Source organism: Mixophyes fleayi, chromosome 6 (genome assembly GCF_038048845.1).
Source record: "Mixophyes fleayi isolate aMixFle1 chromosome 6, aMixFle1.hap1, whole genome shotgun sequence".
NCBI classification, from domain to species: Eukaryota; Metazoa; Chordata; class Amphibia; order Anura; family Limnodynastidae; genus Mixophyes; species Mixophyes fleayi.
In genome coordinates, this window is record NC_134407.1 from 182,083,433 (window position 1) to 182,110,416 (window position 26,984).

Genomic DNA, 26,984 nt, shown 5'->3' on the forward strand with positions numbered 1-26,984 from the left:
CTTCATTGCTAGACAGCTCTGGATTTGGGAAACAAAAAAAAAAAAAAAAAATTACACATAAATCACAAACCACAGAAGTATAGACACATTAATTGATGGAATGTAAAAACGAAAAACAAAACTAGCAACATACATACATTACAAAACAGAAACAAGGGCATAAAGTGTACAGATAGGGCTATGCGCATGAATTAGACACAGCAAATGTCACATTTTTGGTTTCATGGTGTTGCATAGAGGACCATGGTAAGCGACATTTTTATATACTTCAATGGAATTTATGCTGCAGGGTTACATAGGGACACTATGTGAGGTCATATTGCTTTACTTATCCATCATGGATCAGCTGAGGTTACAAAAATTCAAAATGACAAGTTAGTGAAGGCAAAAATAGAGAACTGTATCTTTTTAAACTTTTGTGAGTCTGCCCTTTGCCACCTTTAAAAGAAATGAATGCTTTGAATATTTAAAGACAGGGAAAACGTGTACTATAAGGACCAGTTGGCACTGCTCTGGAACTTGAACAGCACAGAAATGCTTGGAACTTGTACCTTGGTGTGAAAGAGTTGGCTGGAGGAGACACCGTCAATAGATGAGCAAACCAGACTGGCATACCAGTTTAGAAATGATGAACAATGTGTGAATCCCCTTGAGTCTTACCTTCAACACATGCTTATTAAGTGGTAACCGAAGGAACTAGTAGTAGACAAACTAGAATCATGTCAGAGACATGTGCCTGCTCCTGTGCCTCAACTGAATGTGCCTCCTGTGTCTACAGTCGCTGATAAACGTCCCATTGGTCATGTAGAGGCAATGTAACCTTGATATCCACAGATGACGGGAATTTTATTGCCCAAACAACTGGTCACAGATTTAGGCAACTGCATCTTCAAAGATCCAGGGAAAGAACCTGCTCAGGGACTTGATGTCCAGAACCAGACGAAAAAGAGATGTGTTCTTCAGGAAATGGAGCAGAAACTAACATCTCTAGTGATTGGGAAAGAAAGGAACAACACTTTGGCCTGTCGCATCCCTTATAGCACCTGAAAACACGGGGATGAGAACTGTCTGGAAATGCCCACCCCACCAACACAACTAGTTTGTCAAGGTGGTCAGGATGAAAACACAAAAAGCAGACAAGCACTTTTTTTTTTTTAAATGAGGGATACAGAGACTGGGACAACAACTCATCTAAATCTTAAAAGTTCATGGTCACCATCATCCTTCTACTAAAGGAATTTATAAACTCAGATGATGCAGGAAGGCACTCTGTTTCGTCCATGTACTTGTAATCTCTACCCTCACCGTTCTTGACCCGAGAAAGTGCATCACAGGTTCAGAGAGCTGGTGTAGGTCACTCTGGGGAGGGAAGCCTGCTGACTGCTTGCTACCATAGAAATATATGCAAGACTACCTGGAAAAGGTCCTTGCTTTAGAGCTACTACCAGCTGTTTCAACATTAGCCAGGAGCTGGAAAAAGGGAGATTGACTACATTAGGTAACTGGCCTACATGGGCTATGCTTTGGACTGGTAAGAGTCATCCTGGTAGCGGAGAGGCAGAACAAGATGAGCAACAGGACCCTGGTTGCCCTTAGAGTAGTTTCATTTGATTTTTTACTCACAAACAGATGGACTACTAAAAAGGTAGACAGTTCATAGGCCCTAGCATTTGAGCCACAGGTTATCGATAGACATGTTCGTTTCCAAAAGTTAGAGATATGCAGCACTGAATATATCACTAGTGATTGATGAAATACATCATGCCCTAAAGTATTTATTTTCAGGGGTCAAAACACAATGTAATCACTGCTGCATATCTCAACCTGCATATATAGCCAGTTTTCGGATCCACCGATTTGTCTCTTAACGAAAAAAATGGAGGTATCCTTTCTTCACATATAAGCACACTAGATTTCTGCACCATCATCATCATCATTTATATAGCGCCACTAATTCCGCAGCGCTGTACAGAGAACTCACTCACATCAGTCCCTGCCCCATTGGAGCTTACAGTCTAAATTCCCTAACACACACACACAGACAGAGACAGACAGAGAGAGACTAGGGTCAATTTGATAGCAGCCAATTAACCTACCAGTATGTTTTTTTTGGAGTGTGGGAGGAAACCGGAGCACCCGGAGGAAACCCGCGCAAACACAGGGAGAACATACATAAAAGTAGCAGAAACTGCAAGTATATTTCATTGCAAGATTTTATCACGTGTCTCCAATTAGCTACTGCAAATACATCAGCACTGTCAATTGTGTTGTTTTATAACAAACAGCCCAGTGTAACCCTCCAGGGAATTACAGGTAGTGCTCATTGAGCTGGAGATTTACCTTCAAGAACACACACATCAGGCTATACAGAACAAATAAGTCGCTTCTTGGACTGCATGCGGCTAGAGCAAAGCTGGAGCTGGAGCTGCTTTGCCAGTGTACTTTCCATTTTATTTCAGGTCATCAAATTTCACTTTGAACGAGTTATTTGTTTTGTGTAGACTTTGCATTTAAGGAAATACTACCAAAATCTTACTACTGTCCATAATATAATAAGTTACACAGCAGACACAGAGGATGTGTTAGAAAACCTGTTAAGGTTATGTAATTTACATAATGCACTTTAAATTACCTGACTTTGACCTTTTATTCTTCTTCTTGGATTGTAGACTCAAAAAGTCTTTAAACTTCTCTTGCACTTTTTCTTTAACTGTAAATTAAAGTTCACTCGTTACATTATAGTTGTATGAAATATTGGATGGGCAACTTCTACAACAGTCCACAGTCATTAAATGAAAGCATCACCGTTTCTTGAAATCCCAAAGAGTTATCTAGTGATGTCTGACCAGAGAGAAAGAGAAACAATGGATAAGAAGGCTTTAAGAGGTACATGTCAGCCAAATTAGTTCAGTCATGACATTCTTTTATAGTAGCCAGCCTTATTTATTTTCGGCTTAACATTACACATTTGTTATAAAATTACAACCAATATGGGTTGTACACAAGGGGCCAGAATTTCAGTGCTGTAATACCCTCCCTATATAACCAAATTTCACCTATCCAATAGCTGTTAAATAACATTCTGTAAAAAGTTGTTATACATCACCTTCTCCATCAGACAAAGACAAGAAAACACTTCTATCCCCCTGTGGCCTCAGCAGTGATTTTATCCAGTTTGGGACCAAACAGGCCTTCCCAAGAATCCCTCCTCATCCGCCTCCCAGGTCTGAAGCCAGAAGACAACGCTGACATTTTAGACCCAATGAGCCCAATATCAATAGCAGATTCTCGTAGATGCTCTGAGGTCTAATGGATATGCTCCAGCAAATCCAATTTTGGTTCATCAGCTTCCAGACACTCTGCCACTTGCTCTGACAACTTACCTTCTACACCACCTTACTGACCCAAGCTGAAACCAAGCTGGGTCAAAAGGGAAGCCCCAGCAGTCGTGTAAATGGTCATAAGGGTGGCCTCCATTTTCCTACTCTATAAGGTAGCAGAGTTCGGAAAGTTATTGGTCTTGGAGAGGCTAGCTATGGGAGCAACCATTTGAGGCTGGAAATCCCATATCCTCACTAGGGAGAGGATAAAGGGGATGCAATCTGCAGGCAACTTGAAATCTACAATCTGGTCCGACGCCTGCTTCATTAAGTAGGACCTCCAACTGAGGGGATGATGGAAAGGAAACTGGTTTTTCCTCTTGAACAGCGAACTGTATGAAATCTCTAATTCCTTGCGGTCCTCATTCTCCAGTGTCTACCTGACGACACCAAAATCATACACTCCCTGCTTCTTGTAAGAATCCTCATCAGGACACAAGGAAACCTCAGGGTCAGAGCCTTCTGCCACTATCCTTCCTCTTGGGAAGAGAAATCAAAATTAGACCCTTCCACGTTCAGGGGAACCCTCAGAAGCTCACACTTCCGTGATCTAGATGTGGTGGTGGCTCTCAGAATCCTCTCCAAGGAAGAGGATACCTGAATTAAGCCCTGCACAGACGTAACCAGGGCATGAGCACAGGGAATGCTTGATCGTTCGAAGGTAGAACTCAAAAGGTTTCTGGAAAAAGAGACTCAAGGAAGAAAACTATGCTCCCCGAGGCTGTTGTGGAAGGGAGCATCAGTGTTCAGGAATCTGTATCAGCGCAGAAATAGCCTGCCCAGAGGATGTGGAGGATGCAGGGCAGCCCAAGAAGAGGAAGAGCCAGAGAAAACCAGCAACCCAATAAGCTTGCCGCAACTTCCATACAGCTGAGAAAGTAGACAGGAAGAAGAGCTGCTTCCAAGATGGCCACTGAGTCTCTTGCCTAGTTGGGAAGGCACAACAGGAACAACCCCACTTGCCTGACTGCCGCGCCTCCATTGCGTGGTCTGGTGCAGATGGCATGGTGATTTTTTGGCCCAGCTCATTTTATGAAAGGGTGTGTGTGAGCGAGTGATTGAGGGTGCAAGAGTTTGTGGGCATAATAATTGCAATTTTTTTCAGTTCTTCTGTTAAAGCATTTCTAATACTTGGTTATAAGAAACAATGACAATGAACCTTACCACTATCTGAAACCTTCTCTGGTTTACGATGAAACTTCTGGATTTGATTCTCCTTACTCTTCTCTTTAAGTGAAAGTCGATGGGCATTTGAGCTGTTAGTAGCTGGGCTTGAATGTCGCCTTTTCTCACACATTCTGTCTTTGCCATCATGAGGCAAAGTTCTTAGAGAAGTCTGAAGAGAAGTAGTGTCTAAATAGAAAGAAAACAAAAAAGACCAAGCAAAAGTTATGCAAGATATGCACTTAGTCACAGATTGCATTCCTTCTAGTTCACAAAAGCCTCAAAGAAGAGAAATTAGAGTACACACACATGCACTAACCAGACAAATATATACAAAATATATGTACTTCAATGAACTCAAACCAGGGTTGAGACCACCAGGCAGACCGCTGGAAATCAGAAGAATTAGTCCGTAAATAAGAACCAACTGGTTCAAAAGCACTTCTATACACCATTTCATTACCAGGCCACTTCATTTTTTGTGATGTGCCCATTAATAATTGCTCCCCCCGCGCCGAATGATTATATATTTATATGAGCTTTATTGTAGTAGCGTATTAATAGGATTTTCAGCTTTTTGTTTTATTATACCAAAAAAGAAAAGTAAGTGAACCATAAGCATTAAAAAAGTAAAGACTAATGCATCACAAAATGTATTCATGTATCTTGATTAGAGCAGCTACACATGTTTACTTCAATATAAGAGTAGTGTTATGTTAACCCCCCAAAAAAAAAAACCTCAGAAATACCCCTAAAACATTATATAATATAGCATACTCTAAAAGGTAATCTATGACCTTTATCTAAATCATCCATGGACACTTCGAACATTTGAGACTTCTGGGGAATGGAGTTTCCAGGAAGCAACATTTCCATAGGCGATTTTCTGGATCAATACAGCTTGATAGATTGTGACAATTTAGACTTATTTTTTTTGCAAAGTTATTCATTGAAGCAAACGCATGAACTCAGACTAGTCTCCATTTGTTTACACACACACACACACACACACACACACACACACACACACACACTAATGGGCTCATGTAGATTTGTGCTGTACAGAAATTAAGGAAAACGAAGAGGGGACAAAAAAAATTTCAAGCACTACACCTTATGCTTAGAGAGGAAGGGGGTAGTATAGGCAGATTACAGGAAGGGCACGTTTACATAAATGCAGCTGAGGTAGACCTGTAAGCAGGCACAATGAAGTTCCGTACCACTAGCTAGGATATTCCATTGGTACTGTGGCAGGAAAGAAGATACCCGTTTGATTTTTAAAGGGAAAATCAGAAGTATTTCAAATTGTATTTAATTCTACTTTATACAGTAAAAACAATTTTTGCATTAATAACACTGGCCAGAGATTATTCTTTTGTGTGCATGACATTTCAGCATTTACCAGCACTGTCAAGCCACATCTCTATGCCAACTCTATGGTAGTATAGGGTGTAGTTATACACACAGTTATTCCTGGCGTAAACCGCTGTATATGCTACAGACAGTGTCCAGCTGATTATCATATGCAAGGAAATACGCTCTGTTGTGTACATCTTTGTATGCTTACACTTAGGGCACAAATGTGTCCAAGTCTACATGAACCTCTAAATATCTAGGAAAATAATAAAATAGGAACCTAAATTTGAAGCCATCACAAATGTAGGCCCATATTTGTCAATTCAAAGCCTGAAATTTTAACAATATTTAAAAGGATAGGATTTATTTTTTTGGGAACAAATCCTTTATCTCTTTTGGAGTGGGATCTGGCAATCCCTCTCCCATGAACAAAGGAAGCGATGTACTATACAACATATAGCACAGTTTTAATTTATAGCTACAATTCATGTTCTACCACCCATTGTTAAATTCCGGTAACATGGTTTGCCAATCTCTGGATAGGGGAACAACAGAGGCACAACGAGACCCAGGCAAATAGAATGTATTTCACCTTCTCTATGCCTTAACCAGACCTCGGACGTGATATATCCAATAATCTACTCACTAGGGATATCAAACTACAGGCCCTGCAAACTTGAGAAACGCAACCTAGTGCCCTAGTAACATTACTGAATATACAACCAGACCCACTGCCCAACAGAGAAACAGACTGGCCCTGGCTGAAAGGCCTTTCAAACTTGTCCAGGTAACAGGGAAGTCAACTCTGAGTGACATTTGTAAGCTCCTCTTTCCAACATCTACAACTGCAGTCTTATTTAGGGTACAAATAAGACTGCAATTGAATTGTTACAGATTGAGGTCAGGCAAAACCATTAAATAAACGGCTTTATTTGACAGAAACAAGAGGACATGTATTAGACAGAGGAAAAAGGTGTGACACTATGCTACTTAGACTGGATTATTTTGATATACACAAAAATCACACCACTTCTAAACCTTTATTTTTTTTTGTCTTAAAAAAAAACCTCCATCTAGTCCTCAGGCTGGAACTGGCGTTTATGAAAAACGTTCCAGTCATCATCTTTAGAATTTATATACATAATGCTCAACCTTTTTATTTCTGCTGGTATTCAAAGTGTCAGTGTGCTATTCATACTTAACGCCAGCTTCGATTTCAACCGTGTCATACTAAAAGTAACACAAAACCTTCAAAAACCTGTCTAGCAAAAGTAGAACGTCACTGGCGTAAATCTCGAACCTCTAATGATTTTCTCACATATAATTCTATCTACCACTCCGATCGAAACGCTCTGGACATTGCAAAACATACTACCAATCTCTCATCTATGCTCAGGCTTCTAACCCACAAACGCCTGTTTAACACATTTAATTCTCTTCTCAACCCTCCCACCCCAAGCCCTCCAACTACTATCAGTGCCCAGGATCCTTCTTCCTACTTCAAGGACATAATTAGAAATGGTATCTTCCTTAACAAGCAAGCAGCTCAATTTCGTTACAGCACTCTCCGACACCCTCTCCATTTGATCTCATAAATGAAGATGAAGTCCTCTTGATCATATACCCTCACAAATTGGTAGATCCGTCTCCTGTGCGTATTCCACCTTTAACTAAAATCTAATCTCTCTCTCTCTCTCTCTCTCCTGGTATCTTCCCACCATTATACAAGCATGCAGCAATTACTATTCTGAAAAAACTAAATTCTGACCCAAAACTCTCTCTCTCAAATTACCGTACCATCTCTCAGCTCCCATGCCACTCCAAGCTTCTAGAGACTTGCCTACACTCGCCTCTTTTCCGCAAACAACCTATTGTACCCTCTGCAGGCTATCCTTGACTCGCAACTATCCTTTGTTCCCCACATAGACTTTATATCTAAATCATGCTACATACATCTTAACAAAAAAAACACAACATTTCCAGAATACGCACATATCCTACACAAAAGACACTGCAAAAACCTTAATCAATGCACTCATCGCCTGCATTGCAAATCCCTCATTACTGGTCTTCCCCTTAAACAGACTCGCACCCCTACAATCTAGTTTGCACGCAGCAGCCGGACTGATTATCCTTTCTCTGCTGAGCCACTGTCAGTCGCTACATTGGTTTTCGTCTTTTTTTTTTTTTTTTTTTTTGTCTTTTGCTTTACAGAATCCAATATATAATTCTTCTACTAACATACAAGGCCATCAACAAAACTGCACCGACATACATCTCCTCACTTGTCTCAAAATATCTCCCAACTCGACACCTCCGTTCTGTACAAGATCTACGTCCCTCTTCCAATCTCATCACATCCTCCCATTCTCGATTAGAGGACTTTTTTCGGGCTGCACCCACTTTGTGGAATTCCCTCCCTCGCACAGTAAGACTTTCCTCTAGTCTTCAAACCTTCAAGCGTTCTCTGAAAACCCACCTTCTCAGTCAGGCTTATAATATTCCTCAACTAGCATCTTAACCTGACTAGGTTACCCTATTATCACCCTTTACACAATTCACACAAGACAACAACTCTATGGCCCCAGAGCAACATTGCTGTGTAACAATCACATTGCAAGGGTAAAAAGTGATTCATATGCCATCTCGCAGGACCAATATGCAGTATGTAGATTTAACCTCATGTATCAGATTCCCATTGACCTATAGATTGTAAACCTACGAGCAGGGCCCTCTTACCGCTTTGTTTTGCCCAGTATTGTTTATTACTGTGTTTGTCCCCAATTGTATAGCACTGGCACTATATAAATGTTGATGATAATATTGCTCTGGAGCACAAAATAAGATGGTTCCCAACACGATATTGCATAATTGACAGTCAGGGATCCCCAAAAAGATTCTGGGAACCCAAATGGTGTGACAACCACCAGTCTGCACACAACTGAACTATACAGCATAGTTTTAACAAAAGCATCGCTCATTATTGCTGCAAACAGATTACATCCATTTTACCTCATCTGTTCAAACTATGTTTAAACATATCCCCAACTATGCAGTAAGTATATGTATTTTAATGAAAAATACCTATGTTCATGCTTGTCGACAGTACGTACACTGCTGACTAAAAAATTGGTGTAATCTGTAACTATATGTATACCAATGCTTTTCTGCAATTCAACCAAACAAATTAAAAATAAAATTGTGCTTTGGACATCAAGTAACATCACCACCTATGTATTACTGAGGTAAATATACCTGAAGTAATTTTAATATAGTTATATTAGCATTTATTTATATAGCACCAACAAGCTGTATAGCGCTTTACAATTGGGAACAAACATAGTAATAACACATGGTATGTTAACAGACACATAAAGTGGTAAGGGAGTCCTGCTCACAAGCTTATAATCTATAGAAAACCTCATAGTTTGATACATAAGGTTAAGTGCCACATAGCACATAGTGGTTTGGCAATATGCGCAGTGTGTGTGTGTGTGTGTGGGGGGGGGGGGGGGGGGGGTTTAGAGCGTACTAGGTCAACAGGAATGTTGTTTTTAGGGTCGCATGATTTTTTGGGGCATAGACGCAGGGGACTAAAAAAAAAAAAAAAGGAAGTTTTGTTTGGAATTTGCAGATGGGCGGTAATCAAGTAGAAAACCCTATAGGAGGTTAAGAAGAGAGTTCAGGAATTTAAAAAGCTTGCCTGAAGAGGAGAGTTCTCAGAACACGTGAAGGTTTGGAGGCTAGGGGGAAAGTCTAATTATACAAGAGGGAATTCCAGAGCGATAGACCAAGAAAAGTCCTGCCACTGGAAACGGGAGCAAGTAATGAGAGACACTGATCTTGGGAAAAGTGAAGAGACCCAGTTGGGATATAATTCAAGACAAGGGAAGAGATGTATGTTGGTGAAGCTTTGTTAATGCCTTTATAATGCTAATTGAAATATTTTGAGGGGACAGAACAGACTGGTTTTCAAGAAAAAGGAGTCTATAATTATTAACCTTACATTTATATAGAGCCAACAAATTAGGCAGTGCTTTACAGAGAATATATCATTCACATCAATTCCTGCCCCTGTGGAGCCTTTAGACTATATTGCCGGTCACATGAACATACACATACTAGGGTTAAGTTTGTCAGCAATTGTCCTAACAGTATGTTCTTGGAGTGTGAGCAAACTGGAGCACCCAGAGAAATCCTTATTCGTTTTCCCCAAGATAAGTGGTACAGATAGAGAATATGGGATGGTCTAGCACTAAGCCTTGTGGTGCTCCAACTGATCGATGAAGTGCAAAGGAGAAGTCAGAGAAATAAATACTGATAAATAGGTTAGGACAGTGTCCTAATGCATGGAGACCCAGTAAGAGAGATAGTGAGTAGTGATCAAGCATTGACTATCTTGGTCAGTGTCTGGATTGTTGGACACAAAAGCCCAACTGAAGAGGTCTTATGTTGTGTGAGGAAAGGGTCAGGTCGATGTAGGCAAGCCTCTCGAGAGCCCGGGTCAATATTTTTTCAGGGGTAACAACTGCACGCTTGAACAATTACAGAGATTAGTTAAGGCTGGCAGGAGTACTGGAGACCGTGATCAATTTGTGAGTGGATAAAGCAAGCAGGCTGATCGCAGAATGAAAGAATAGGTAATCCCCCTCTCACTATGGGACCAAATAAAAGGAAGAAACTGATGTCAAATCTTGTCAATCTTATTCATGAAGTAGAAAAAAGATCTTGGGCAGTGATGGTTGTCTGGTGAGGGGAGTGGGGTATGAAGTGGCTTGAGAGTGCCAAGAAGTTAAAATGGTGGAGGAGAGCCATCAGGCGGCAAACACAAGATAGTCAGAGGAAAAGGAGAATTAAAGAAATCAGGTACTGAACAAAGTCTGGAGAAAATAAAAAAGCCAGTTGCCATCACAATACGTAGTAGAGTGCATCCACTGGGCGAGACCAAGAGATTAGAGAGCAGCTTGCAGGAATAAGGAGAATGAAGAAATACCCCATGATGGTGGTGATATCAGTGGGTAAAAACTGATGTAGCCAGAGAGAATGTTCAAGGAATTGTGCGATGGTCCAGAGAGACTATAGATCAAAAACTCAGAAAATGGATTGAAATTCAGAAGTTGAGTGATGAACATTTGGAAGAACTGTGAATGTGAAGTGTGGCTAAAGGATAATTCCAACCCCACCTTCTTGTCAATATTCAAGCCTGGAGGTGTGTGTGTGTCAAGTGGAAAGCACCATGTGAAAGTTCTGTAGGTTATGCAATGTCTGTGTGAGGCAGGTTTTTGTTATTGTGAGAGAGGAAGTAGGTTATTCAAATAGACACATTTAAAAGATTTTGAAAGTGATTGGAGACAGATAATTGATTTCTAGCGAGCCGAATTAAAGTTATAAATCTGGAAAAATTGGGGAAAAGAACTGGATTTGGCGCACCAGCTTTGACAAGCAGACAAAAAAACCAAAAAAAAAACACAACACATTGTGGAAGATTTTAAAGAAAAAGAAAACAGAATGAAAGCATTTGTTTTTATCCAACCCCCACCCCCAGTATTACACTTAACACCCCCACATCACCTCATTGTTAACAGACACGTAGATTCAATCTATGGGACAATATATGTGCTCCTCCTTTGCTTTATTACAGTGACAGAGGAGCTTGCCAGTCAGCTGCCCATGCACGAATGTCTGATATAGACAGTCATTACATTCCAAGAAGGACTGGCACCGACTCCCTAAATAAGTGATAGGAGGTTGGGAAGCATTATATAATACCATTAAAAAAAGAATACACAAAGTACATTTGATTTGTCATTTTTTGTCCTTGGACTTTATGATTTACGCTCTTGGACTGGTGCTATGTAATACATTACCTTGCATACCTGCTCTTTTCGATCCCAAACAGCAGTCTCAGGCGGCCAAGAATCTGCTTAGCTGACTAATACAACTCAGCTGTTGCTGTCACATTCACAGAAAGGAGAACATTGTATATTCATTGTAAAGAAAAACCAAGAAGACCGATACACTACTCTAGTACAATGCAACATGTAGGTCAAGTATCACCTGTGTCTCAACCATGATCTGGTTACCAAAGGACACTACAAGCTACACCTAAATAGAGCCACAGGACATAAAGGCAAACTGTCTTACGCAGAGAACCAGAGGTGGTGCGTCTCCTCTTTGAGGTTTGCTGGTTGGCCTTTTCATGAGCTAAAGAGCCTCTTGTCTGCATATGCCTGGTCATAGGGCTCTGATCCTGCTCTGCCTTGTCAACGCCATGGAAATACTTCATATGGTAATGCAGCAGTTTGGCTTTGCGAAAAGATTTGTTGCAATCCAAAATCTTGCATTTAAACCTGTTAGGATCCAGTTCCATGGTCACAGCTTTGGGAGCTGTATCATCGGGTTTCTTCAAAGTATTTGTTACTGTAAGAACATAAAATTAAGGACAAAATAAAATAAAAAAAATGAAAAGGTACTTGACCTAAAATTAAAAATGAAAACTAGAAGGCAAAACAAAAAAGGTGTTATGTCCTTAACCCATTTATTGCAAGGGGCAAATTGTTCGCTGAAGTTCAACAAACCGTACACCCCTCTGGCATTACAAATGTAGCTTCACAACACCAACAGACAGCCAGCTTATAAAGCCCTACAACCAAGCATTTTAGCATATATTGCTGTGAGGTGTACACAGCAAGATTTTCTTTATCCTGCTCTGAAGCACACAGCTGAAAATTAGAACAGCAATTTAAAACCATATCAGAGCTAAGAATAATGCAATTTTTTGCAAGTTAATGATTTGGTTAATTTTTTTCTTTTTAGCTTGTCGGCTGTATGCAAGATGGTATGAAGCCTTATGTTAGAGTAACAGACATCTACTAAGTAATCAGTCCAGTCAGAGGTGCACAACAAATCTGAATATCTACAAACAAACAGGCAATTAAATATCCCCTGATAGTATCTGAATATTACTAATCTAAATATACTAATCTGAATAAATATTTTGCTTTGGAGAAAAAAAAAAATAAAAAAAAAAAATAGAACTGCACCTACATAATTACGCAAAGGTTTTGCGGGTGAGCGGTGGGGGGGTTAGAGCCAAAACACACAATTGTGGTGTCATTGCCACTACAATTAGCCAACAGGACTATGAAATTGAATATATGAAATGAACATAAAGCTGCCTGTTCATTTATATATGCCAACTGACAAGCAAGATAGCAAATTATACAATTGTTTTAGGTTAAATGAAACCTTAAAAAACAGCTCATTTGTACAAACCCCCTCCCTACCCCCAAAAAACAAATCGAGCACACATTTTGGTGGAGTTTTGACATTTTATATACCATTCTCTTGACTCTCAGGGGGAAAAAAAATAAAATGATTAAACAACGCAAATTATACTCACGTGCCCCATACAATATGAGAGCCTACATTTCACTTACACCTGTTGTAGTCAGACCACTGACTGTATTTTTTAATCGCGGAAGCTTGTTTTGTTTTTTTCCTCACATTAAGCACTTTACTCAATCACCTATCTGCCCAATAAAGTGAACTAGAATGCTTCCAAGGGAAGGATCTCACCGTCCTATTACACAAGTTTCCTTCACTCCTACACAGACCCCTGTCAGTCACCCTCAACCCTGATCATCTCGCTGTAGCAGGGAAGCGACAGTAATTTGAAGGTTTCATAGCCACTGAATCAGACCTCTCCTGCTACAGAGAAGATGAAGCAGCACCAGAAGATGATCAGCAGAGCATCTAGCTGTAAAGAGTGCCTAGACCCTGCCAAAGAGCAAATCTTGGGTTGTTCCCAAGGATGAGGTCCCTTCTAAAGTAATATTATTGGGAATGGAGGGGGGGGGGGGATAAATTTAAAAATCGGTAAAATACTTAAGTGGAAAACGCTTAAAGCGAGGACATCAATTTTCTAACTTCACTAACTGAATTGTGCACCTCTGAACACAACATTTTCATAAATAAAAACAAAAACAACAAGGTTATAAGTAAGAAAGCGGTGGGTCAGGTAGCAGAGCAGACAAAAGTGTCATTAGTTATCCAATAGAAGGAGCAAGTTGCACACAGAGGATAGAGGGAAACAGAACCTCCATCTTGGCTTAACATTTTAATAGTGACACGTAGACAGATAAAGCAGCCCATCCTTTATTTTTTGAGCTAGACTATCCCATGAGAACTGGTAAAGTACTCAACATATTCCTTCAGCTATAACACATTAAAGTTTATACTATTTGAAGCTGAGAAAACACAGGATTTTGATGGACAACAGGTATTCGTATTGCTCAGTTCAAGAGAACCAGCATCATGTGCAGTGGACAGAATGGGGTAAATGCACAAAAAAAAAAAAAAAAAAAAAAAAAAAGCCAAGTAAAAGGTTAGTAAGGTTAAGCAAACTTGTTTTCGAACATCCACTACCTTTTATATGAAAGAGGGCTGTACATAGAGACCAAATGACCCCCATCTACCAACATGTCCAGTAATTATTCAAGTCAAAGATATGGAAGATCAACTTGATTTGTGTTGTGCAAGGCTCGGACTTCTAAGCAAATTCTTGTCATCCAATTGTACATAGTTGGTGACTTCCTGCTAGTTTCAGGCTGGTCATGTATGTGGGAATGAATATTGTTGTGTGTATGGTTTTACATTAGCTTTAGTATTTTTATTTCAAACTAAGAAAAATCTGCTCCTCCTTATTGTAGCCCTTAAGGCGGGGTGGGGGAAACACAAACTGTCTATTCCTAGAAATCAACACTGCCAATATAGGTCTTGTTAAAACAGCCAGTCACCGAAGTTTAACCAGATAAATTAAGAAAATATATATATATATTTTTTTTCGTGTACCATTCAGAGGATGGAGATCTAAACCAAAATCTCAGAACATTATAGGTAAAAAAGGTCCTTCATACGTTTCCTAATCATAAACCGGTGAATACAAGTTAATTGATACCAGCAATTTCTACACAGATGCATTCTCAAAACATGGACTGTTGGGGATGTCAAAACAAGTTGGTTTACCCCCTGCAACTTTAACTGGATTAAAATGGAATTAGAAGGCCAATTACATGAGTTATTTTGGGGAAGATGTAATTTATGAATCTCCACCAAAAACTAAAATATTCACTTCTACTTCTAGGTGTAATTATCTTTTAAAGCTGGGCAGCACAGTGGCTTAGTAGTTAGCACTTCTGCCTCACAGCACTGGGATCATGAGTTCGATTCCCGACCATGGCCTTATCTGTGTGGAGTTTGTATGTTCTCCCCGTGTTTGCGTGGGTTTCCTCCTTGCGCTCCGGTTAATTCCCACAATCCAAAAACATACTAGTAGGTTAATTGGCCGCTATCAAATTGACTTGTCTCTGTGTGTGTATGTTTGGAGCTTACAGTTTAAAACTTCCTTTGGGGCCGGGACTGATGTGAGTGCGTTCTATGTACAGCGCCGCGGAATTAGTGGCGCTATATAAATAAATGATGAAGAAAACTACACCTATTGATAGCAAGACTCAAAGTACAAAACTTTTAGCACTTTATACACATTATTTTAGACGTTTAGACCAAAGCAGGAGTTTGTGTCCCATTGCTCCACAGTACACTACCACTTTGTGGTGTACAACAACTGAAGGATTACATTAACCAGCTGTGGATCAGCCACAGTACATTTATGGTGAGCTGAAGGTCTCCAACCTGACATCATGTGCATTGACAGAATGGGTTAAATGCACAAAAAAAAAAAAAAGCCAAGTAAAATGTTAGTAAAGTTAAGTAAACTTGTTTTCCCAACATGGAGACTAGTAATGGTTGAGTTAAGCTGGGTACACACTACAGGTTAACCTGATTATCATGCCAATCACACGATAAACGACTGTTAATACCGATATCACGTTAGTGTGTACGCTCCCGTGATCATGTTTTATCGTAACAAAGCACATTGCGTTATTTGATTTTTTTAAAAAATCACCATCAACAATGGAACAAGGTCAGGCAAATGTGGAGGTGTATGCACTCACAACCAGCAGTGTAGGCAGATCTCCATAGAGTTTACAGAGTCACAATCTTTTCAACAGATGGTTATGACTGATAAAGAGCACAGATCTGAAGGCAAACTGTGTAAAATTGTATAAGTGTGTATGCAAAATCGGTAAGGATATTGCATCTGGAGAAATTTTCTGTAATGTGTGCCCAGCTTTAGACTCAGCCCAAGAGTAATCTGAAGGGACAAGAAACCATTTAGTTCACTCCCCCCTTATCAAAAAGCACATAGCGCTCTGAATGAACAGTATGCGCTGAATACAAAAGAGGCAGTCACTTGAAAATTCAATGTGTGGTGTTGCTAGGAAACCAAGGGACATCTTCTGCGATTTTCTTGCGGGGTAACTAATACAATGAAATCTAGAAAAACCTAGATTTAGAAGCAGCTTCCGCAAAAAACGTTCTACGATCCAAACATTGGATCCTAGTGTGCAGTTTTACAAAACCAAGTGTGAATGTTACCTAGAACAATTGTCATTCCAACTACACTCAATTTACACAAAATGCTCATTATTGTTAAGCTAAGAAGGGGACTGTTGCAGTGGTGGGTACAGGTGTATACCAAATACTATTATCGGTAGCCAGTAAAGAGGTTGTTCTTCACTAAACTCCAGGTCAGCACGACAATGACTGAAATTCAATTTGGTGTGAGGTGCATCCGGAACATCTGCGGACACACATCGCGGGAATCTTCACTCATTTTTCCTTGCACCCCATAGAGGTGCGCAGAAAAATGAGCGGAGATTGTGCCATAAAAGGCTGGCAATGTGCGTAGCCGGACATCGTAGCGATGTCCGCTCGCCACCTAACACTGATAAAGCTACTGCAAAGAAAAGTTGCACATAGTTAACGGAGGGCAACACAAATATATCTCCTGAGGTTAAAGTGAATACATAGAAACACCCCTTCTAACCAAGAGGGACTACAGTTAAAGACCTGCACTATAGACAATTATTAAACATATCCCTACTTAACCTTGGTTATTAAGTTCTTCACTTGCTATGTATTCACTTTCATAGACGGAAAGGCACTGTACCAGAAAACAGTGTTAAAAGGAAGAAGTCAGCCATTTTTTCTTTCTTTATAAGCAGCCAATAAAAAGCAAAGATGTGCATTTAGTCAGATTATACAGCATTTATGTGAAAAACATGGATTTGGGAAATAAAGAATAGCATTACAAATAGAGCACAGTGCACGTAGGGATTATAAAAAACTGCAACATCAATATTGGGCATATTCCGGACATAGAAGACAGGATTGTGCAAAGTGTACAATAAAGAAGTATCTTACAAGGTTCTCTACTGTATTTAGCAGAATTGTCAGATCGTGGATTCCGCTTCATAGGAGCTAAGGAGAAAAACCCAGACAAATAAATTAGCACTACTGCTCATCTAACCTAAGATATTACTCAAAACCACAATACTGGTTTCTTGGCACGAATTTGAAAGCTGGACTCCTTGGATAATAAATTATTATTGTAGCTCTAACAGGTGGGAATCGTTAAAAGCAATTTAATAGAAGCAGTTGAGGTAATGAAATAAGTTTAGTTTAATATGGTCAATGGAAAACGTTAGGATGCCATTTCTTTTATGTTTAATTTGGTTTTTGAGGTATTTACAAAAATGTACACAAGCCACAACAGAGCCCAAAAAGTATAAAGATTATACGCAACCTTACTATACAATGCAAGCCAACTCCTTTGCAGGGACACTGTTAAATGGCTGCTAACAGAGTTCGAAACATAGTGGCTGTATGATAAATATACGTTTTCCCGATGAATAGAAATCTTGCCTCAAACATCTCTAGTTCTAACATATTCCTCAAAGTTCTGAAAATATCAGATAATATAGTTCTTTGCACAAACCAATTTACATTCATTTTAAGCCAAGTGTTCCTTAAAACATCAACACACAACGTACAGTCAACGTGGCTCCCGTGAATGATATCGCATGAAAACCTTAAGTTGCTTTAGAACTTCCACATTCCAAACATTAAATTTAACTCAGAAGACTAAACATGACTGCACCGTCAGAGACCAGGTTGTACTAAACAGACAATACACAGTATTTCAGAGCTCCCCCTCGCCTTTTCCTGAAGGCTAGCTTTAGCCCTATTTAGCCCTTATTCTTCAAATAGTAAACAGGTGAAGAATGCACATAGAAGACACATTTCCTCAGCATTATATTACTGTGGGGTTTCTCCTGTGAGACTACGAACCCACAAAATGAACAGTGCAGAGGTGTACAGAAAACCTCTAAGAAAATATCAGAGCTTAAAACGGCCAACTGAAGCACCCATCCAGTCCAAGACCGCCAACTTCAATAGAGTCCTGCTTTTGCACTGAGGCTTCACCGTTATTTATTTATACAGCGTCAGCGTATTCTAGGGAATAATGCCACCACACTGATATATTTAAAATGTAGCAATGTTAAACTCCCCAAATTTAGTTGGAGTAAGCATGCGAGGCTTTGGTATAAACATAACACAAACCAACTTCACGGCCAAGTGTCATTTTGAAAATCATGTTTCCCTTTTTTGGAGAAGATTTATACTTCTACATTTTAATACTATCCCACTGACTAAAACAAGACTGCTTCCATTACGTACAGAAATCAAAATGCCAAATATGAAGCCGCTTTTCACACAAATATGCTACATGTCATTCAATTTGCAATGACTGGCCCACTTTAAACATTCCTTAAATCTAAATCCAGGACAGGTGCTAGGCAATTTATCAATAGTATTTTGCCTTTATAGTAAAAGACTAGCCACTACCCTGCCTTTAGTGTGATCAAACTACTCAGAGGTTTGTACAGAGCTGAATCATGGAGCAGGTCACTAAAGAATGACATGGCTGCAAATGTGCAGCCAACACCAGAGTAGTCTCCATTACCAAAACTACAGTCTTATCTTTACTATTGCATTTAACAATGTTATTTGGGTAAAAACCTATGTATGGTTTATAATAAGAGCAACCTGTAAAGAAGTTTTTTTTTTTTATTTTGTGCACTGCAATGTGTTGTGGAAAAATCTAAACTTCGCTAACGGACATATGAGATTTAATAGTTTAGAGGATTTGCAGACCCCCACTCACCCAGATCAACCAGCAATAGGGCATTCCATCAATCCATGCAAGAAGCAGGACAAAAATACCACTGCAGCATATACAAACATTACACGTTGAGAACAAGCTCAGGACTGAACGTTGACTTTAGTATGCAAGGAGCTTATGTTTATGTGGGCAAACAATTCTAGTTCTTTAAAATAATAATCTAATGAAAGACAACACATTTGATCTTCTGCCCAAACAGGATTTTACAGTCTAGACTAGTAGTTGGAGGATAACAAGCACTCTTATAAGAACAACGCCACTAGTGATATGCTGCTTGTGGGCACAGTGCAGTGACAGATGTTCAGCAGGGGCAGGTACAGCCACTTATGTACACCATATGGTATAAGGTTTGTGAACAAATGGGAAGTTATTCATCTCTAAATAAGGCTTAGGGTCCATATATTTCAGTGCTGAAAAGGAAAAAGTGATAAGGAAACACATGGGTTCACCTGATAGCGCGGTGATCATCTGAATCTCATTCAATGCAGGAATGTCCTTAACCTGCTCATCAGGTTTTATTTCTGGGAGACTGTTCAGGACATCAGCTGCAGCAGGATCAACAATATTTTCTGAAGGCGGCAACTCCTTTACTTCAGGAGGCTCAATGACCACAGGTGGAGAGTCCTCAGTCTTCACTTTAAGGTGGAAAAATAAATAAAGCAAATTGAATTTAAATACCATTATCATTATAGATACAGAGCAGAGGGGTATACAAGGTATAAAAAAAATGGAAGGGAGGGTCCTGCTCATGAGAGAGCTTACAATCCAGTGGGAAAGGAGCAGAGTCGAGACCAAAGAGTACGGTAACTGGAGTTTGTGATAGCAGTGAGGGTGTACCAGTATGAGTAGGGTGGAATTTCCAAGAGCAGCTAAAGATCTGAAGTCTGTAGAGTTCCCTACCATAGCTGTTCAGGAACTCTATCAGATAGGTAGTACACTCGAAAAGCCTTGTAAGAGGTGGTTATTAAAGAGAAAAGGGAGACACAGATCTAAGAGGGAGTGAGGGAGAGTGTTTCAAGTTGAAGTTCGAGATGTATGAAGTAGGGTATTGATAAGGCCTTTGTAGAGGAGGTTGAATAATTTGAATAGGATTCTGGAGGGTATCGGGAGCTAGTGTAGGTATTTGCAGACCTGGGACCAATGGTAGAGAGAAATTCTAGAAAGGATGCAGTTGCAGTAAAACAAAGTGGGAGGTTTGGTTGCAAAATGGCATATTGTAACAATATTGTGCATTATTATTATTTTGTGGGTGACAGGACAGGGAAGAAAGCAGAGAGGGGGGTCAATGGTGACACGAAGGCAGCAGCTTGGAAGATTGAGGAAACAGAATGGTTGTTGACAACTAGAGAGATTTGAAGGGAGGAGATTATTCTGAGAGGAAGATGGATAAGCTTGGTTTCAGATATCTTTAGCTTTGTCATGCTAGGACATCCATGTAGAATTAACAGAGAGGCAGTCTCATAGCATAAAAGACTAAGGAAAATTCAGATGTTGGCATCAGAGTTTGTACTGAAGGCTGAATGCATTAATTAGGTCACAAAAATAAAAAGCAGCAGGCAGAGAACAGAGGTTTGTGAGATGAACTACAGATTGTAGCAGTGGAAAGGAGAAATTCTAGGAGGTAGACACAATGAAGGACTGGTTGAATAGGTAGGAAATGAACTAGGAGAACGAGGTCACACAGGTCAATAGAGTGTGCAGAAGAGAGTGTGATCAGTGTCAAAATCTGCAGAGAGGTCCAGCAGGAGGAATATGTAGACATGATCAATATACTTGGCTATAAGTACATTGTTGATCAATTTTTATGAAGACAGCCTCAGTGTAATGTTGGTGGAGGAAGCCCAACTGCAGAAAGATGTCAAGGGAGCAAGAAGAGAGAAAAGGAGATAGGCCATTATACAGGCTTAGGTAGTTTAGAAACAAAGGGAAGGTAAGAAATAGGGTAGTAGTAAAAGGAGACGCTGGATCAAGAAATTGCTGGGTTTTTGTTTTTTTTTCGTTTGTTGTTAATTTAAGATACCATAAAAACAAAAATCTTTTATCCCTAGAAGATCACAAGGTACATGTCATCAAAGCACCACACCTTCCTGTTGTTCCACTGATGGACCATTTTCAGACAGCGATTTCCCCTCTGGTGCAGACGGGGCAGTTACATCCATGACACCAAGGTCCTCCGGACTCGTGCTAGGCGATAGCTTAGTAGGTCTACTAAGCTTTTCATCCTCCTCATCCTCTGCACAAGGCTGCGATTCTCCAAGTGACACAGTCTCAATTTTTATAGGTGCATCTAAAGGAACATTCTTTTCTGGGAACAAAACACATTTTAACTTGTTAAAAATATTGAACAATTCAGGAGTTCTCATCACATTGTAAATCTGTAAGCTTCAGATGCCCAAGAGTCTTTGTGGCCATTAAACCATCTTAGTATTACATATTTGTTAGTCACAGAGATACACGAATATACGAAATAGATTTTGAATTAGAAGGTATTGGTATTAATTGTCAAGTTTAAGTATTCAAAAGCTCGGAATAACTGTAAAACTTGCAGATATTCAAAGGCATTCATACAGCATAGCTAGATTTACTAACTTTTTTCCAGGCGCTGCCTTTTGCTTTGAATTTCTGATGCTATGGATATCTTCCTTCTCCTTAGCTCCAACGTCACTGGTTGCAGGGTTTGAGAAGCTGGATCTGTCGAAAACAGGTTAGGAGAGGATTTTTTTTTTTTAGATATTTAACAGTTTCCAATACCGGAAACCTGATGGTATATTTAACCAACCAAGGCAAACATCTAACATTAATTCTGGATGATCTGCATCTATAAATATATGTGCTACCCATTATACTATTTATATATATACTCTTCCAGCTTGCATAGCACATTTAAGAAGTAGTGTACTTTCATGGGCATGTAAGACATGCTGTTAACTTCTACTGAAACCTAGGACTCTTCCGTCAATTACCTGAAGATGGAAGAGATGACGAATGATCACGTTTCTTCCTCCGGTCTCCATTTTCATGTGGTGCTTTCGAGCTGTCATTTTGACCGCTGCGTTCGTCTGCGCGGGTTTCTGCAGGAGACTCTCTTTCATTCTCAGATATGTTTTCTTTGTCCTCCTTCTCATTTTTCACAACCGGAAGTTTGCTCTTTTCACAGGTTAGTGGCTTTTTGTCCTTATCGGTCTGGACTGCTTTCTTATCGGTGGTCTGAGGTTTCTCTTTCTCTATTGTGGTATTCTCTGAAGTTTTTTTCTGTTCTCTAAATTTACCTCTATACTTATCAGAAGGTGAAGTGCTTTCTGTAGGCCTCTCTCTCTGCTTTGACCGAGCGACATTGGCCTAGAAGAAAGTTGATGGATATGGATAATACAGAGTCATATAGTTGTCTAAAGTCCACTGAGACGCTCAACAGGCAATAATTTTATTCCTACCAACCTCCAGACAAAGGAAATGCCATATGACAGAAATAACTAACTATGTAAAAGGAAGGTTTATTTGTAATTACAACCAGCGATGTCCAAAAGGTTAATAATAATATTAAAGAATAATAAATAAAAAATAATCTATACGAAATATAATGATATCTTTCAGAAAGCACCCAAGAAATTTGCTGGCAAATCAATTAAAGTTCAGCCGACACTAAAATAAGCTGTGCTAATAAAACGTGGCTTATGACAAATCATGTGAGGAGTTTGAGGATCGGATTATTATATTACATATATAACACTGCTGACATACAATGTCTCACCTGATCTTTGGAGAAGGCCTTCACATGAATATTTTTAACAGTTTGAATAACGCCATCAAAGAATTTGACAGTGTAGGTGCCTACAATTAACAAACAGAGAAAAAGTAAGATAGTATAAAAAGTGTCCGAGTTTAATTTTTCCCCTTATGCAGGCATCCTTCTGATACAGTCATTCCCAATTGTAAAGCGCTACGGAATTTGCTGGCGCTATATAAATAAATGTTGATGATGATGCTCTACCTTCTATGGTATTACATATGAATCGAAAAATCTCAGAGTAATACATATTATTTGCCCCTTTACATAAAGTACTCTTCCTAGATGTATGCAGGATGGAAACCAAGTAAACACCCCTAAAATATGCTTGCATGCAAGTGATTATTTTCAGTCAGTACATGGTTGTGCTTTCAACCAGCAGGTGAGAACTTTCTGAAGTACTCCCTGTGAATATAGTCACTAACAATCGCAGTGTTGATATAATTTAATAATTAAAAAAAACGGAAGGGCGTATTCTCTTTTGCCTAATTTTCCATAAGTCGCATATATGGCATTTATTGTGAGAAGTCCTCTCCATGTGTATTATATTTTATAGATTTCTTACCATCTTTGTTGACAGATGTTATTTTTGCTGGGTAAAATCGGCAGTCAGACCAACAAGCCAACACTTGTTCATTTATACGAAACACCTAGCAATAAAAACAAAGAGCATTAAGAATTGCAACCAGAAGCATGAGCACTGGAGGGAATGGAATGGTTTAAAACAGTGGTTCTCAAACTGAGGATGGCATAACTAGTGAGACTTCATTAGCAGTGGCCAAGAAAGAAGGGAAGGTGCATAGATTTAGAGCATGTAGGAGCAGTGTCCTACCTCAACTCTAAATGAGGCCAGTTATGTTTTCAGCAGTAGTTTAGCAAGGATGTATGCTCCAGGAGTATTAATATAAATGTATGCAAAAGGTGCCCTCTAGTGACTGGATCACCATGAACAAAATAGAATACAGGACATACTACACAAAATATCAAATAACTGCTTTTCCAATCAATCATCCGAAAATGTACCGCTCCAGTACTAATCACATGTAATACTTTCCCAATGCCACTGTCTTTTCTATCTGTCCGCTTTACCTATGCATGCAAGTTACATACTGGAAGTATTGCAAGTTCACAAGCAAGGAATAGCCACACGGTTGTATTTTAGAGACTGTCAATACCAGTCTAACAATCACTTCTGCCATTGCATATCTCTGCTTTCATATAAAAAGAAAACATAAACAAGCTAGACATACGACACCTTTGTGGCGTTATAGAAAAAACAAATGTGACAAAGATTCCCTAAAACAGCAGTGTTAAATTATTATATTTTAGGACAGAAAACCAAAGTTACAGATATGATACATTTAAAAATGTACTCCATATATAATATCTGCAGCATATATACATTCTACAAGTTTTTCTTGATACTCCTTAATTCTTGTGACCATCCAGTCTCATCATGTCACACAAATGGTTGGAATTCACAAATATATAATCTGGATTCAAAAATCAGTTCAGTGTCAAGAATACTGTGTAATTTGGCAGTATGAAAATTAAGTTCCTATTCTCCCACTTCACATATATAAAGCATAATGGTAGACAGTTTAAGGGCTCTAAACAATGATTCTGCTGAACTAGTAAATAAGATTATAAACGTGTACAAAATGACACTCTCACAAACATTAATTTAAACTTTATGAATGATATAGGTTTGTCTATACATTACTCCTCCCCAACAGTGGTTGATTTTATAATGTTATAATTCTAGACAACATTTCACTAGCAGGGGTCAGACAAACCATATAATCCATCAGCAGTACAACACAGCACATGTTAGTGTCACAATATAGAATACATAAAACACTTACCACAGGAGGCTCCTCTTCTACCAAGCCTTCCCTCCTTAGTTGGATCTTCTCTAAAGGGCGAAGGTAAGGGCTGTCCCAGCAAAACCATTCATCGTATCTGTGATTCCAGCGTTTAAAATGGATTAGCACCTTCCCTTCTTCATAGTCTATTTCTTCAATGTGTGCAGCATACCTGCCAAAGAAAAAGACATTACACCAATGCAGGCTTCACATTTGCTGAAAAATGTTAAAGCCAAAATGCAATGCATTTATTTTCAATACATAAATAAATCCTAGCAATGAGATACTGGTGTAACACAAAGCATACCATTTCTTCAACCGATCACGAGCTTCCAGTTGGGCCCCGACCTCGAAGGCAATTCCCCTTCGGTTTGGTGGGTGCTTCGTCATTCTACACACTGCTCTTTTCCACAAGCCATCCAAACCTGAGGAGCATAAAGATAAAGTGATAAGTAAACTCAAATGTGACAAAATCTGTGGTCACCAAGTTAGTTATTAGACGTGGCCTCTTGATATGCAACAGCAATAAGGAAATTTGGTTACTTTACAAAGTCAAAGTTATTTTATGACCAACGTCAGTACATCATACCAGATGGATGGGTTTCAACAGCAAAGTGAGTGGTGATTTTCTACGTATTTGGGTGGGGAGGAACAAACAATTTGCAGAACAGCAGAAATTGTGAGGTTGGAAAGGCATCTTATGTATCCTGGGGATACATCATTAGGGATATATCACATGGGACTGGGATAGATATAAAATAAATATACATATATTTTTTAACAGCATCACACCTTTATCAATGTGTGAGTATGTTGGAATGAACAGCAGTTTTGTTGGGTGAAGATGGCTTGGAGACCACACTGCCCATTTTGTAAAGAGAAGCTGTTCATTTACATACATAGCTAACTATATAATGTCTTTTGATTTATGCATCTCAAAACCTCTTTTCCAGGCTACCGCTGCCCAGGTTAGAAAGGGTAAACAATGCAGATCCCCAATTGTTTGGCCTGTGGGGTATATGCAGACATGGTGCCCAACAGATTTATATACCACGTCTAGATACAGTACTGTTTATATACACAACCATCCCATCAGAGTACAGTTATAATAAAAGTATAATGCAACCTTCAAAATAAAGGGTTGGTTTCTATTTTTATAATGCTACATTGTATGTTCCCTCTATATTAAATATATTTTCTTCCCTGGAAGAAGGCGAACCTCCAGAATTATGTTGGGAAAAGGATTCTCACATTAGTCAGGCTTACAGTCTTCCGTCAAGGGAAGACACACACAATGGAGACCGTGCTGAAACACTGGAGGGGTGAAATTAACCCCCCCTATTGGACCACTTTCTTCTCTGTGTATTTCACCCTCCCTCTCTCTTCATGTGGTGTTGGGTTGGGAGAAGTGACAGCTGCTGCTGAGTCTAACAGGGGTAAATCCAACTTCAGGGAGCGTGTTACTGTATGGGTGTGTCTGGGGAGCATTGTCTGTGGTGTGATGTCAGGCACACATAAGACAACTGGCAGGATGGGAGAAGGAGAACACATTTGATGCCCTAGTATCTACCACTACTAGAGTGCCATCGATTTCACGTGAAAATAAGCCAAGTATAGCTGAGTAAAAGCAGGTTTGAGGATCAATAAATCTTTTATGCAATGAGGTGGAATAATATGCCAAATGGGGTCCATGTGTATTTCACTATCATTGTGCACTATTTTATTTAGTGTTTAATGCCTACAAATGCAATGGATTCCACAGTACAAGTCAAGTCTTCTGCTCACCCCAAGTGCAGCAACTTGTGCTCTATTTAGTCAAATGCATGAAAAGCTGCATCACCACCGGACACTTATAAAATATTAAGGAGCACATGTTAACTACTAACCACAATAGAACATTAGAGTCTAATACCGCTATACAATAAATCTAAAATTAACAAGGTTTTTAGTGCATATTTTAATCAAATTGTAAAATGCAATTCTACTGGGACAAGGTGACCAATTCAAAAAAATATCTACTCATAGGGGGGTATTCAATTGTTAGCGAGTTCAGCTAAATACTTGCGCTCTAAAAATATTACCGGTAATACGCGCGTAAATACCGTTAATACGGTAATTTACTCGCTGGATTTCAGCTCGCAACTCAGGGAGCTGCGAGCCGAAATCCAGCGAGATATTACCGTATTAACGGTAATATTTTTAGAGCGCGAGTATTTAGCGGAACTCGCCAATAATTTAATACCCCCTTAAGTTGCAGTCTTCAAAGTAACAGCACACCCAAACTT

The 26,984-nt window shown here is 39.4% G+C and overlaps 1 protein-coding gene across 4 annotated transcripts in view; it reads right to left on the bottom strand.

The window, feature by feature from the left end:
- The window catches only part of PHF20 (PHD finger protein 20), a 56,855-nt gene that overhangs the window by 17,048 nt on the left and 12,823 nt on the right, over positions 1 to 26,984 (bottom strand). For 2 of the 4 annotated variants that reach the window (XM_075177481.1, XM_075177480.1), the window contains exons 2-14: positions 25,007 to 25,124; positions 24,700 to 24,871; positions 23,400 to 23,484; positions 22,799 to 22,878; positions 22,014 to 22,389; positions 21,640 to 21,741; positions 21,134 to 21,355; positions 19,500 to 19,685; positions 17,229 to 17,285; positions 12,045 to 12,320; positions 4,545 to 4,733; positions 2,633 to 2,710; positions 1 to 18 (exon numbers count right to left, since the gene is read on the bottom strand). The exon at positions 1 to 18 is cut by the window's left edge and continues 132 nt beyond it. In XM_075177481.1, the coding sequence (XP_075033582.1) occupies positions 1 to 18; positions 2,633 to 2,710; positions 4,545 to 4,733; positions 12,045 to 12,320; positions 17,229 to 17,285; positions 19,500 to 19,685; positions 21,134 to 21,355; positions 21,640 to 21,741; positions 22,014 to 22,389; positions 22,799 to 22,878; positions 23,400 to 23,484; positions 24,700 to 24,871; positions 25,007 to 25,089 (1,924 nt within the window). In that variant the 5' untranslated portion in view covers positions 25,090 to 25,124. The remainder of the gene's footprint in view (positions 19 to 2,632; positions 2,711 to 4,544; positions 4,734 to 12,044; positions 12,321 to 17,228; positions 17,286 to 19,499; positions 19,686 to 21,133; positions 21,356 to 21,639; positions 21,742 to 22,013; positions 22,390 to 22,798; positions 22,879 to 23,399; positions 23,485 to 24,699; positions 24,872 to 25,006; positions 25,125 to 26,984) is intronic. The other 2 variants (XM_075177482.1, XM_075177483.1) reach the window with 2 other exon arrangements.